Source organism: Salminus brasiliensis, chromosome 7, assembly GCF_030463535.1.
Source record: "Salminus brasiliensis chromosome 7, fSalBra1.hap2, whole genome shotgun sequence".
NCBI lineage: Eukaryota > Metazoa > Chordata > Actinopteri > Characiformes > Bryconidae > Salminus > Salminus brasiliensis.
The window spans coordinates 39,966,870-39,979,825 of NC_132884.1; the positions used below are offsets into that span (position 1 = coordinate 39,966,870).

The 12,956-nt window shown below is 41.2% G+C and overlaps 1 protein-coding gene across 1 annotated transcript; it reads right to left on the reverse strand.

Moving 5' to 3' along the window:
- Positions 1-4,088: 4,088 nt before the first annotated feature.
- trnt1 (tRNA nucleotidyl transferase, CCA-adding, 1) lies at positions 4,089-12,849 on the reverse strand. Its single transcript, XM_072683201.1, has 8 exons — positions 12,783-12,849; positions 12,231-12,369; positions 10,930-11,123; positions 9,554-9,692; positions 9,343-9,469; positions 8,295-8,488; positions 6,253-6,506; positions 4,089-5,160 (listed from the first exon to the last, which is right to left on the reverse strand). The coding sequence occupies exons 2-8, from the start codon at positions 12,367-12,369 to the stop codon at positions 4,912-4,914; spliced, it is 1,296 nt and encodes a 431-aa protein (XP_072539302.1). The 5' UTR covers positions 12,783-12,849; the 3' UTR covers positions 4,089-4,911.
- Between the last annotated feature and the right edge of the window lie 107 nt (positions 12,850-12,956).

Here is a 12,956-nt window from a genome sequence, read left to right on the forward strand (position 1 = left end):
AATAATGATCAAAAATAAAGCAAAAATCTATAATATATATATCAAGTCAAGTCAAGTCAAGTCAAGTGGGTTTATTGTCATTTCAACTACATACAGAGTACACAGTGAAACGAAACAACGTTCCTCCCAGACCATGGTGCAACATAGACAGTGCATACAAGACACAAGTGCAACACAAACAAACAAGTGCGGACAGACAACACAGTACAGACAGAGGATAATAAATAATGACGGTAGTGTGCAAGTTGTGCAATGTGCGATAAATAGAGTCCAGTGAGGTAGTAAAGTTGTCAGTGCAAATGCTTGTGCAAAAAATGTTTCCCATGTTATCTGGGATAAATGGTTGGAAAGAGAGAGAGAGGGAGAGAGAGAGAGAGAGAGAGAGGGAGAGTGTAAGATATCAGTTCAGAAGTTGAGTTGTGTTGAGGAGTCTGATGGCTTGGGGGAAGAAGCTGTTGCAGAGTCTGGTCGTGTTGGACCGGATGCTGCGGTACCTTCTTCCTGATGGCAGGAGGGAGAACAGACTGTGTGAAGGGTGGGTGGAGTCATCCACAATGCTGGTTGCTTTGCGGATGCAGCGGGTGGTGTAAATGTCCATGACGGAGGGGAGAGAGACTCCGATGATCCTCTCAGCTGTCCTCACAATGCGTTGGAGGGACTTGCGGTCAGAGGCTGTGCAGGTCCCAAACCAGGCAGTGATGCAGCTGCTTAGGATGCTCTCTATGGTTCCCCTATAGAAGAGGGTGAGGATGGGTGGAGGGAGACGGGCCTTCCGGAGGAAGTAGAGACGCTGTTGGGCTTTCTTGGCTGTAGAGCTGGTGTTCAGGGACCAGGTGAGGTTCTCCGCTAGGTGGACACCAAGGAACTTGGTGCTCTTAACGATCTCCACAGAGGAGCCGTTGATGTTAAGCGGAGAGTGGTCCGGTCTTGATTTCCTGAAGTCAACAACCATTTCCTTGGTCTTCTCTACATTCCAGTGAAGGTTGTTGACTGTACACCAGTCTGTCAGCTGCTGCACCTCCTCTCTGTATGCTGACTCGTCGCCTTTGCTGATGAGACCCAGCACAGTTGTATCATCGGCGAACTTTATGATGCTGTTAGAACTGTGTTTCGCAACACAGTCATGAGTCAGCAGGGTGAACAGCAGAGGACTCAGTACACTGCCCTGAGGTGCCCCAGTGTTCATGGTGATGGTGCTGGAGCTGCTGTCCCCGAACCGGACTAACTGGGGCCTTCCTGTCAGGAAGTCCAGGATCCAGTTGCAGAGGGGGGTGTTGAGGCCCAGCAGGCTTAACTTCCTCGTGAGGTTCTGTGGGATGATGGTGTTGAATGCTGAACTGAAGTCTATGAACAGCATTCTGACGTAGGTGTCCTTCTTCTCCAGGTGGGTAAGGGAGAGATGAAGGGTGGTGGTGATGGCATCGTCCGTGGAGCGGTTGGGACGATATGCAAATTGCAGAGGGTCCAATGAAGAGGGCAGTTGGTTCTTGATGTTCCTCATGACTAACCTCTCGAAGCACTTCATGATGATGGGCGTGAGAGCTACGGGACGGTAGTCATTGAGGCAGGACACCGTGGACTTCTTCGGCACGGGGACGATGGTGGTGGTCTTGAGGCATATATATTCTATATCTAATATATATATGTCTCATGGCCTCAATAACTCAGTTTGTGGCTTCAAAATATTATCCTGCTGCCTCAACATATCTTGTGGCCTAAATAAATTATACCTTCACCTCAACATATTACATGTCCAACATGTTAATAATAATAATATTAATACTACTACTAATAATAATAATGAATTAAGTGATTTATTTTCATTTTTCTTATTTAAAAAAGTATAATGATCAAAAATAAAGCAAAAATCTATAATATATATTCTATATCTAATATATATATATATATATATATATATATATATATATATATATATATATATATATATATATATATTAGTCTCATGGCCTCAATAACTCAGTTTGTGGCTTCAAAATATTATCCTGCTGCCTTAACATATTATCTTGTGGCCTAAATAAATTATACCTTCACCTCAATATATTACTCTGTCCCCAAGATATTATTTTTTGGGCACTAGAAATTTGTGGCCTCAATATATGTCTTCTCCCAAGTTATCTTATTAAATCACATTAAAAGTTTCATTCATTGTGCACTATTAATAATGCTTGAGGTTTATTTTAGGGGCAATTTATACACAAATGTTATGATTTTATATTTATTATAATTATATTATATAATAAAATATTGTACATCCTTAATTTCCACAAATCATAGTCATATGTAGGCTTAGTTCCAGAATTGGGGAACATTTTGCATCTAAATAATAAAAAATAAAGAAATCAGTCTGGGTTGGCTTTACTGTGGTCTGCATAACAGACCCCTCTGTTGAAGTGGTGACTGATGAAGGAAAGGGAGGAGACAGGGTGGAGGGAGACTGTCTTCTTTGGTAGTCCTTCTCCCAAAATTCAGTTATGTCATAACTCCACTTATTAAACCACATTAAAAGTTACATTCTTTGTGCACTATTAATAATGCTTGAGGTATATTTTAGGGACAATCTATACACAAATTATATGATTTTATATTTATTATAATTATAACATATATAATAAAATATATATAATTATTTATATTATATTTTATAAAATAATTATATCATTGTACATTTTGCATCTAAATAATAAAAATAAAGAACTGAGTCTGGGTTGGCTTTACTGTGGTCTGCATAACAGACCCCTCTGTTGGAGTGGTGAGTGATCAAGGAAAGGGAGGAGACAGGGTGGAGGTAGGACTGAGGTATACGGAGGTAGACTGTCAGTTATGTCATAACTCCACTTATTAAACCAGTTTTCAAAAACAATAGAAGTTACATTGATTGTGCACTATTAATAATGCTTGAGGTATATTTTAGGGACAATTTATACACAAATCAGTAACTAAATGACTCCCAGTTCATCACTGACCGTCTTTGCCTCCTGATTCTTATAGTTAACTTGAATTAACATGAAATTCAGATGATACGTCAGTAGTGGGCCTCATCACCAAGAACAATGAGACCACATACAGAGAGGAGGTGCAGCGGCTAACAGACCAGTGCAGAACCAACAACTTGTCTCTGAATGTGGACAAAACTAAAGAGATGGTCGTTGACTTCAGAAGAGTGCAAGGCGACCACGACTGAGACGAGAGGATAGCTCATCTTCCTCCTCCAGTCCTCACCATGTTCTACAGAGGGACTGTGGAGAGCATCCTGAGCAGCTGCTTCCTGGCCTGGTTTGGGAATTGCAATGCCACAGACCGCAAGACCCTACAGCAAATAGTGAGGACAGCTGAGAAGATCGTAGGGGTCTCTCTCTCCCCTCGGTCACAGACAGTCACACCACACGCTGCACCCGTAAGGCTGTCAGCATTGTGAAGGACCCCGGTCATCCCTCACATGGTCTTTTTTTTTTTAACTGCTGCCGTCTGGCAGAAGGTAGAGGTGCAGCTTTGTCCCACAAGCAGTCAGACTTCTGAACTCACAGAGACTGAACTAAACCCCCCACCCCCCACGACCCATAGCATTTTAATCTGTCTGCTCACTTTTTACACATTACACACTTTTCTACCTCAGTACCTGCTGCATTTCATGTTTCTTGCGCGTTATGTGCTGTCTGCATATAACGTCACAGCATATTGGATTTCTAAGAACCTTCTAGGCACCTTATTACCATTACCTACCTGTTAAATATCTATGCACCTTACACTCATTACCTCTACTCAGAACTGAGTCATAGTTATTGTATTTATAGTCCTGTATTGTTTTTGTTCTCGTTTTGTTGCATGTGGCACCTTTATTCTGGAAAAAACATCATTTTATTTCATTGCGTACTTGTACAGAGCTGAAATGACAATAAAAGCCACTTGACTTGACTTAAATAGTACACACACCCACAAAGGCATGCCTCCCAATGTTACTTACCACTACCTTAAGGCTGCATAGACGGGAAAAACTTGTCAACTACAGCTACAAAGATAATCAAAAACTTTGTTTAAATATACTAATAAAAAATTGTAGACCACAAAAGGACTTTTTATATTGAAGTTTACTCGTTTAGTTGAAAATTGCATTACATGTTATGTAACCATATTATGTGTCCAGGGTTTTTGTTTTCCACCTGCTTTCCTAAATAATCGATGTCTAGCGCAGCTTTAGACAAACAGCTTCTTCTTAAGAGCCAGCTAAATGACACCACCGCCTCCTCCAACAATAACTACACCATCTGTTCAACTGATTACTGCACAGCCTTCAAGAGTAAGAGGGGGCAAAATGTCACAATCAATTAAGAAAGCAAACAGGCTTCAGACATTCACCACATCATTCACAGAGTCATTGTGAAACTGCCCAGGAATAATGAATGAAGAGCAAATGGCAAATTAATCACTGATGATAAAGAAAGAAGAAAAGTGCACCTTGACTGAGACTGCTGTGGAGCATCTGTCCATCATTTCCATGACTCATTCACCGGACATGTCTTATTGTTCATTTCTCCACTGTTTTTCTATTTTTGGCCAGATCCTCTGAGCCAAGCTGTTGAGGTGCTGTCAGCGATCCCATAAGGGTGCTGTCCATCAAGCACGACCAGAAAGTGCTCACTGCCTTCAGTTATTACCAACATTCTTAACCCTCATGTCACTGGAACACCTAGGAGATTACCAACGGTCTATACAGAAAAGGACTTGGAAGATTTATTAGCCTCACATACAGCCTCTACCTTCCCGCATTAGCTGTACATAATATGGAGGTAGTTGTGGGCTGACCCTGCTGACCTTGTGAAATAATAATGAGGCATTACAGCCCCATTATACTGAGAAAACCAGTGACATTACTGGTTTTTAGGCCGCCCTCGATCAGGACCTACTGATGGTGCTCAGGAGTTCTTCCTTGGTCAGCTGGTAACGACTCTTCTTCCACTCGTCGCGAAGCTCCTGCAGGGTTGCGCCGATCTCTTTGCCCGATGTGATGCCCAGTCGACGCAGGTCGTGCCCGCTCACAGGGAAACGGGGGATTGACCAGTGTCGCAGCTCAGTCAGGAGCTTCCCCTCACCCTGGTACTTCAGCAGCTCCAGCACTTTGCTGTGGGCATCTGGCTCTCGACTCTGTAAAGCACAGTCAGATTGCAGGCCACTCAGTCATTGTTCCTAACTCACAAGAATACATTTACATTTATGGCATTTAGCTGACGCTCTTATCCAGAGCAACTTACAAGGTTACAGAGGTGGGTTAATATGGTGTTAAAAGTCTTGCCCAAGGACTTTATTAGCCAGACTGGGAATCGAACCCTAGTCAGCTTACTGGCAGGTAGTGGTGTAATCTGTTGCGCCACACCAACCACATAGGGACTTGTCTCACATGAAGAAGGGTAATATTTTGTCTATTTTTTTGTCTAACCCAATCCCAAACATATTAATGTAGTATTATTACACATTTGCGTATATATATATATATATATATATATATATATATATATATATATATATATATATTACCATTACCTGTGGTAAGTGGAGTAGTGATGCCTGCTCTCTATATTATATATATATATATATATATATATATATATATATATATATATATATATATATATATATATATAACTAAAGACTGATTACACTCTTTGTAATGAAACAGGCAGTTAATCGGTGTCCCTTTAAGCACTGACTATATCCACGATACACTAATAAAATGATTTTGTGAACCACAATGACAAAATATGACAATACGATAAAATACTGTCATATAGCTAAAGCTCTAGGTGTTCCTTCTTTGGGGGGGCAGACAAATACTTCTGTATTATTTTTGGTCTGAGACCAACCCTGAAGTTTTCTCCTTCCTTACCAGCAAAAAAAAAGTGTATTTTTTTGTCTGTGATTGGTCTGGTGGGTTGAAATTTAGGAAAGTCGTCTACCCCTAGACAGGCCCTTGAAACAGTAAAGAACCGTACAAAGCTTTAAAGAAGTCAATGTACAGATTCTTTAAAAAAGTGGTTCTTCTATGGTTTAACAAACCCTTTGTGACACCTTTATTCGTAGGAGTGTAGATCAGAGCTTCCCTTCATCTCAGGACATTCTTCACTTCTCACACATTTTTATACTGTTACAGATTTCTTCACAAAAACATGGTTCAGGTCCTGTTTCTGTCCTCAATCAGAATGGGAGAAGCTAAACAGTGAGTGTTACATCACTACTTACATCAATGATGAAGTCTGTGAATGGTTTTAGCTCATCATGCTCATCCTGGCTCTTAACAAGGTCTCGCCTTTGTTTGACCAGGAAAAGGCCCAGGGTCTTCTCCTCCCTAGAAATCTTTAGCCGTAGATCCAGCCTCTCTACGTCGTCTGGGCCACGGAACAGAGCCGAGAGCACAGTCATGGGTTTGGGAGAGCTGCTCTGTGCTTTCTGGCAGACCTGCTTCATCTCCTCAACATTGCCCTCTGCTGGGAGACCTGGAGGAGACAAAGCACAGGACAGCAGGCTTTATTAGACAGTTTCAGAACTGGGATTTATGCTCCACTATTTTATTATTGTTTTTTTACTAAGATGTCCTACTTGTTTTACTCCTGAGTGTAAGTCTAGATCGCTCCTACTACAAGATAACCAGCAGGCTGGGAGCGTGTGGGCAAGCTTGTGCTTCCACCACACTTTATTGAGCAGCAGTTAGGGGTGGTAAGTATGACAGCAGGATAGTGTTATGAATAAATTATGCCAAAATACACTTTTTTCCAATTATCAATCAGTACCTTTAGGGTACTGAAAATCTGAATCATCAAAAAGACAACTTAGAGAATTTGTTTTAATAATTTAATAATTATTCTATTTAATAATTTTAATCATTTACTTTTTTTGTACTAAAATGTTATACCTTTAAATTAAATGTCTATACATTCAATGCAGTTATTCTGTTCCAATGCTTCCAATGTTAGCTATATTTTTGTCATTTCGCCCACCCCTAGCTGCTTCTCCCACAACACAAGCAAGACATCCTGGGGCTTAGTGAGGAGAACTGCCTAATCACTACCCATCAATGTATCGAACAGATGCCCACATTTGGCAGGTACGGTACTGAACGGACATGAAAAGGAATCTCACCTACTGATGGCATGGTCAACTGTGCATTTGCATTTCTGACTCCCAGGTGCTGTGATGTTAGTGGGACCGGAGCAGTAGGACTTTCTGTTCCAGTGTCAATCACAAGACTTGCAATTTGGGATTCACACATGTATATTTTCTAAATGGACGCAAGAAGCATTTAAAGACCAACTGCTGTCTTGTTAGAACACTATAGATGCAGTATCTTGTCAATTGATAATTTGGATAACCGGTTGTAAGGAAACAACTACTAGCTAAAGGGATAAATACTTTTTCACATTTGTGATACAAGCTCATTTGGGTGTGCCAAAGGCCGTAGTCTGAAATAAGTAGCTAAATTTGCAGGGGGAAGGAAGCGTATGGTCATACAGGTCTACCAGCAGTGGCAGAAATCTCCGCCAACAGGAGGCTCTCCTCAGAATTCTGACCGAAAGACAAAACTGACTGACAGGGACCAGCAGGTTTCATGGCTTTTCCAGGCAAGAATTGCTTCTAGAAGTCCATGAAGTCCTTCACCACCAATTTCTGAAATAATACTACTCAGAAAAATGTACTTTCATTCACAAGCAGTGAAACCGGAACCCCCTGTGCATCAGTCTTGTCTTTCTGCCTCAATTCTGACATAAATTTCCTGTACACTGGGATTTCTGCCACTGCTGGTAGACCCATATGATCGTACGCTTCCATACACCTGCAGATTTAGCTACTACCTTAAAACTATGGCCTTTGGCCATGCCCAAATGCAGGCACTCCTTTTAGCGACCCATTTTCCACACATTCAACGAGGCACTCACTGCACTATACCACCTCCACCCTTGCATACCCTGAAGGTATTTATAGCCTAAACATCCTCGTGCAGCACTTTCTGCAGGAGTCTGAAGAAACTACCACCTTAAACACGCAAGATGAATAAGGGGAGTTTAGGTTCTCAACAAATCAATAAATGCAATAATCATTTAGACACTGCATTGCATGTCGACTCCTTCTGTTGTCTTCCTTTTATATTAAAATTAGCTGGATGATCTGGAACACTCAAATGTGCCAAATATACAAAACTAGAATAAGCCTTTTCATAGCATTGTCCTCCGTATGACAGCAACAGTTGAACTTATAGCCAGCGCCTGCTGCGTGGGTGCATATCTGACCTATGTACTTAGCCAGGCCTAGCTCATAAACGAGCTCCAGCAGGTGTGAAGCATGGTTCCCCACCAGCATCTTTTTCAGCTCCACCCAGATCCTCTCCCCTGAGATTCCTGCCAGGCCACTGCCGTTCTCCTGGATCGCCTCCAGCGTGTCTGGATCATGCTGGCCCGGCTCAGTTGCTACACGGCCATAGAATCTGCAAAACAATCACAAAGTCAGAAATATTTAATAATTGGTAAAACAATATTGGGAAGGGGGAGTTAGAGGGGGTATACTATGCATATACTATGCGCATATATATATATATATATATATATATATATATATATATATATATATATATATATACCACTCTAGTTGTGTTCATGCATAGTAAACGCTCTCTAACTCCCCAGGGGGAGACTGAATAGTGGTTCAACACATCAGACATTTCGTTTTTGAAGGTCCCTGCCATGTATGTGATCCTTCAGCCATATCGCCAACCAATATTCTAAATATAACCAATATTTTAAGCACATTTTAATGTCTGTTGACCATTGTAATAAGACTCCCAGGCCCCACATTCAACAACAAAGAGCTGCTGGTAATAACAGCCGTTGAAGTAAATCATTTATATTAATTAATTAGCCATAACATTAAAGTTATGTAGCTCTGGCCCACCTGTTGCCGGCTCATTGGTTTGTCCTTACTTGGAGCACTTTCAGTAGGTAAAGACCACTGCATACTGGGAACACTCCACAAGACCTGCCTGATGTTCTGACCCAATGAAGTAGCCATCAGTTTGGCTCTTGTCCAAGTGTGCACTTGGCCATTTGTCCCGTTTTTAACACACACCTTCAAGAACTGACTGTTCCCTCGCTGCCTAACATATCCATAACAGATCTATTGGCAAGTGCCATTGGAACCAGATCATCAACGTTATGCACTTTATCTGTCAGTGGTTGTAATGTTATGGCTGTAATTGGACACGAATGTACATAAGAAGTGTAGAAATAGTAAAATTTTACAAATCTGGAGCAATAAATTCTAGAGTAACAAAAAAACACCTACCTGAAATATCTCAGAATTCGCAGGTAATCTTCCTGGATCCTAAGAGCAGCACTTCCTACAAAACGAACTTTTCGGATCTGGAGATCCTCATAACCTTGGAAATAATCATAGAGGGTCCCATCCAGTCCTAAGATGGAAGCAACAGTGCACCGTCAAGCACTGCCTCTCTCTCACTTTGCTGTTAAAACCCACTAGAAAAAGACTGGATTACCCAGAAACATGGAGTTAATAGTGAGGTCTCTGCGTTCAGCATCCTTCTGCCAGTCTGTGGTGAACTCCACTTCGGCGTGCCGTCCATCTGTCTGTACGTCCACTCTCAGGGTGGTCACCTCAAAGTTCTCATTATGCAGCTGGACCAGGAATAAACCAATAGAATAGACCAACAATGCCTTGCTTACACCCCTCCCATCTGGACACAGGCTATAGAGCCTCTGGGTCACAACAGAACTGCAACCTCAGCCAAATTTCTCCCCTTCAACCACAGCTCTGTACCGGTCATTTATTAACAGTGCATACTAATGATGACACATCATTCACAAGAACTATAATAAGAGATATTCATTTATTATCAGATAATCAGATGTATCCCACCCCTCCCCATTATTCACTACCTAGTCTATAGCAACGGACGTATATTAGGATTTTCAAACTCTTTATTTGTATAAATGCACCTTTAGACTGCTCTCATAATGACAAAAAATAGACAATTAAGACTTGGAGCTGCGGGTTTGTGGCAGTATAGGATAGTAAAATAAGAAAGGCAGGCTTGCCTGGGCTGTGCAGCACTGCCAGTGGACTTGCCAGGGCTGGGCGATATGGTAAAAAATACTACATCACGACATTTAAAGACTTTTTTTGTGATACATGATATTTATCACTATACATTTAATCACAGACTAAAAACATCAGTAGCATCAGATTCTTATAATCTACTATTCAGATCCCCTCCTGTACTGAATACAGTGATTTATACTCAACATCTGCTGCTCTTCATCTAATTAAACCAGTCTAATTACACTGTTAGTAATGAAACCTGCAGCTGATCAGTGTTTATTAAGCACTAACAGTCTCCTCCATATGCTTAGAGAAGCTTCGATATGTTATCACGATAACACAATTTATCACGATACGATGAAATGTCATCATATTGCCCAGCTCTAAGTGGTCTAATGAAAAAACTGGGGATGTTCTAAAACTTTTGACTGGTAGTGTAGTTGTACTGTCTGTTGTGTACAGGTTTGTACCATTTATGGTCTGTATTTATTGCATTAAGTGTAAGCTTGCCTGCTACTGGTTCATATTAACTGCAGCACCAGGTCTTGGAGATTTCGTAGACGCTCTTATCCAGAGCTATTACATGTACATCATGCTACACAGCTAAGTCTTGCCCACGGAGTGAGGTGCTTGCTCTGTCAGGAAATCGAACCCCAGTCTGCCACAGGGAAGGTTTTTTTTTTTTAATCTACTACACTACACCAACCACAGTTTACTTTGACTTTAGAGAGCCCACAGCTGTTATAACCCCACTGCCACAATATTAGTGAAAACATGAGGATGCTGCTGAAGTAGAAGTCCAGAATCTCTTACCCTGGCAGTGATGGTCCCATGTTTCTCTCCTTTGTTATTGATCATTCTGATCCCTGCAGCCTGGAACATGCGCTTCATCTCCTCTGGCGTCGCTGTCGTGGCAAAATCCACATCTTCAGGTCGCTGCCCCGACAACAGGTCCCGCACTGCCCCTCCGGCGATCCTCAGCTCAAACCGGTGCTTCTCAAAAATCTCTGAAAGAGTCAGATTTTTTTTTTTGGTTTTAATTTTACGCGATGGCATGGCAAGGCCATAAAACTAAAACTAGTCTACCAAGCATGTTTTACATATGAGGAATTGATACACGTCTGAAAAATGACTTATCATAGCCAACAAAGCCTCCAAAATGTTAACTTTACAGGCCAAGGGGAAAAACCTTAACTTTCAATGGAAGAAAAAAAAAAAAAACTAAGCAATAATTATTATAATAACTGTTTTATAATAAAAAATAATGCAATAATTATATATTAAATATATAAATATATATATTCTTGAATTTTAAAATATATAATCTTAAATTTTAAAAATAGATAGATAGAACTAACAGCTTTTTACTTGCTAGAGCAGTGTCAAACTGTACTTACTGGCCCAAGTAAACATTAGTAAAAGTTATTAGACAATAGAAATGATGCATTACTGACTATAAATATATATATATATATATATATATATATATATATATATATATATATATATATATATATATATATATATAGTTTTAGGCACCTAAATGCATTACTTAACCCCAGTCTCTCAGCAGCAATAAGAGAATTTGTACAATAGAAGCTCCAGATCTCATCAGAACAGATGCAGGTGAACATAAATCCAGTAAAAAGGAGAAACAAGAGCTTCTCATTCTGAAGAAAGAAAGTAGTGAGATCTTGTCGGTGAGCTAGTCTGAAGAACAGAGCTCGGTTCCTCCAGGTTTCTCCTGGACACCCCCCAGTCCAGCCAGCACAGCGTGGAGGATGTGTTCAACTCCATCAGCAGCAGCAGCAGCAGCAGCAGCAGCTCACCTGATTTACCATCATTAAGCCCTGATTTACCACCAAACCAGGTGTTGATCTGAGGAGAACTCTAAATAACACTAGACTCCATGAGAGAGGAGAACTTTGGAGATGTTCTAATGATGAACACAGTGATGGAGAACCTCCACCACCTTCTGTAGGAGTGTTAGTGTTAGTGTTTAACTATGAAGCACAGCTTAAAGGTAGGTAGTGCTGTGATGTAATAACAGTGCTACATAACAATTCATACAGATCAGATGATCAGTGGGAGTGTGACACTACACTCAGTCTCACCTGCCAGGCTATTCAACCCATCGGTGAACAGGGACTGGAACTCCTTGGTTTTCAGCTGCATGGTGAACAGATGTCGGCGAGTCCAAGTGAAATGGATTCTGTTGAGTAGTTTAGGGCTCAGGAATATTCGGCCCCACATCTGTAAGAGGACCATTCAGGTGTGTTAGTTCCTGTCTTTTCTGTTATTACTAGTATAATGTAATGTAATAACCACACAACGAGCTAAAATAACGAGTTAGAGATAAATACGTGGATTTACAGCTTGATATCACTTTTGTTTTGCGGCCAACACTTCCAATTTCAAGGCTGTTTATTAGAATTATCCGTTCCACCTTAAATCCCCTACAACCACGTTAAACAGGCGCCTGAGCGTAGCTGTCTTCTGCTGCAGCTTTTAAGGTGGAACGGACAGTTCCAATAAGCAGCCTCATGCACCGAGTTAGGGCTGAAATTAACGCCATAAAAACAACAGGCTAGCTAGCTGAACAACACTGTGAAGCCGGGGGGAAAACCAGCCATGTTCATGCAGAAAAGAGCGGGTTTACAATGTACCTGAAAGCGTGAAGAGCAACGTTTCACTGTGCTGAGGTTACCTGCATGCCCTCAGTCGGCCATGAACACCAGGAGCATGCGCGTTTCAGCTCAACGGCGCTGGACCCCAGGCCGCGGCGAGGCAACCGACCTATCACATTCCTCAACGTCATTATAAGGGCGGGATATTTGTAG

Excerpts from the sequence above, each read along its gene's own strand:
- trnt1 (XM_072683201.1), bottom strand. The coding sequence starts at position 12,369 with ATGTGGGGCCGAATATTCCTGAGCCCTAAACTACTCAACAGAATCCAT. Across the intron at positions 11,124-12,230 it reads TGGGTTGAATAGCCTGGCAG|AGATTTTTGAGAAGCACCGG; the intron begins GTGAGACTGAGT and ends TGACTCTTTCAG. Across the intron at positions 9,470-9,553 it reads TATTAACTCCATGTTTCTGG|GACTGGATGGGACCCTCTAT; the intron begins GTAATCCAGTCT and ends CTTCCATCTTAG.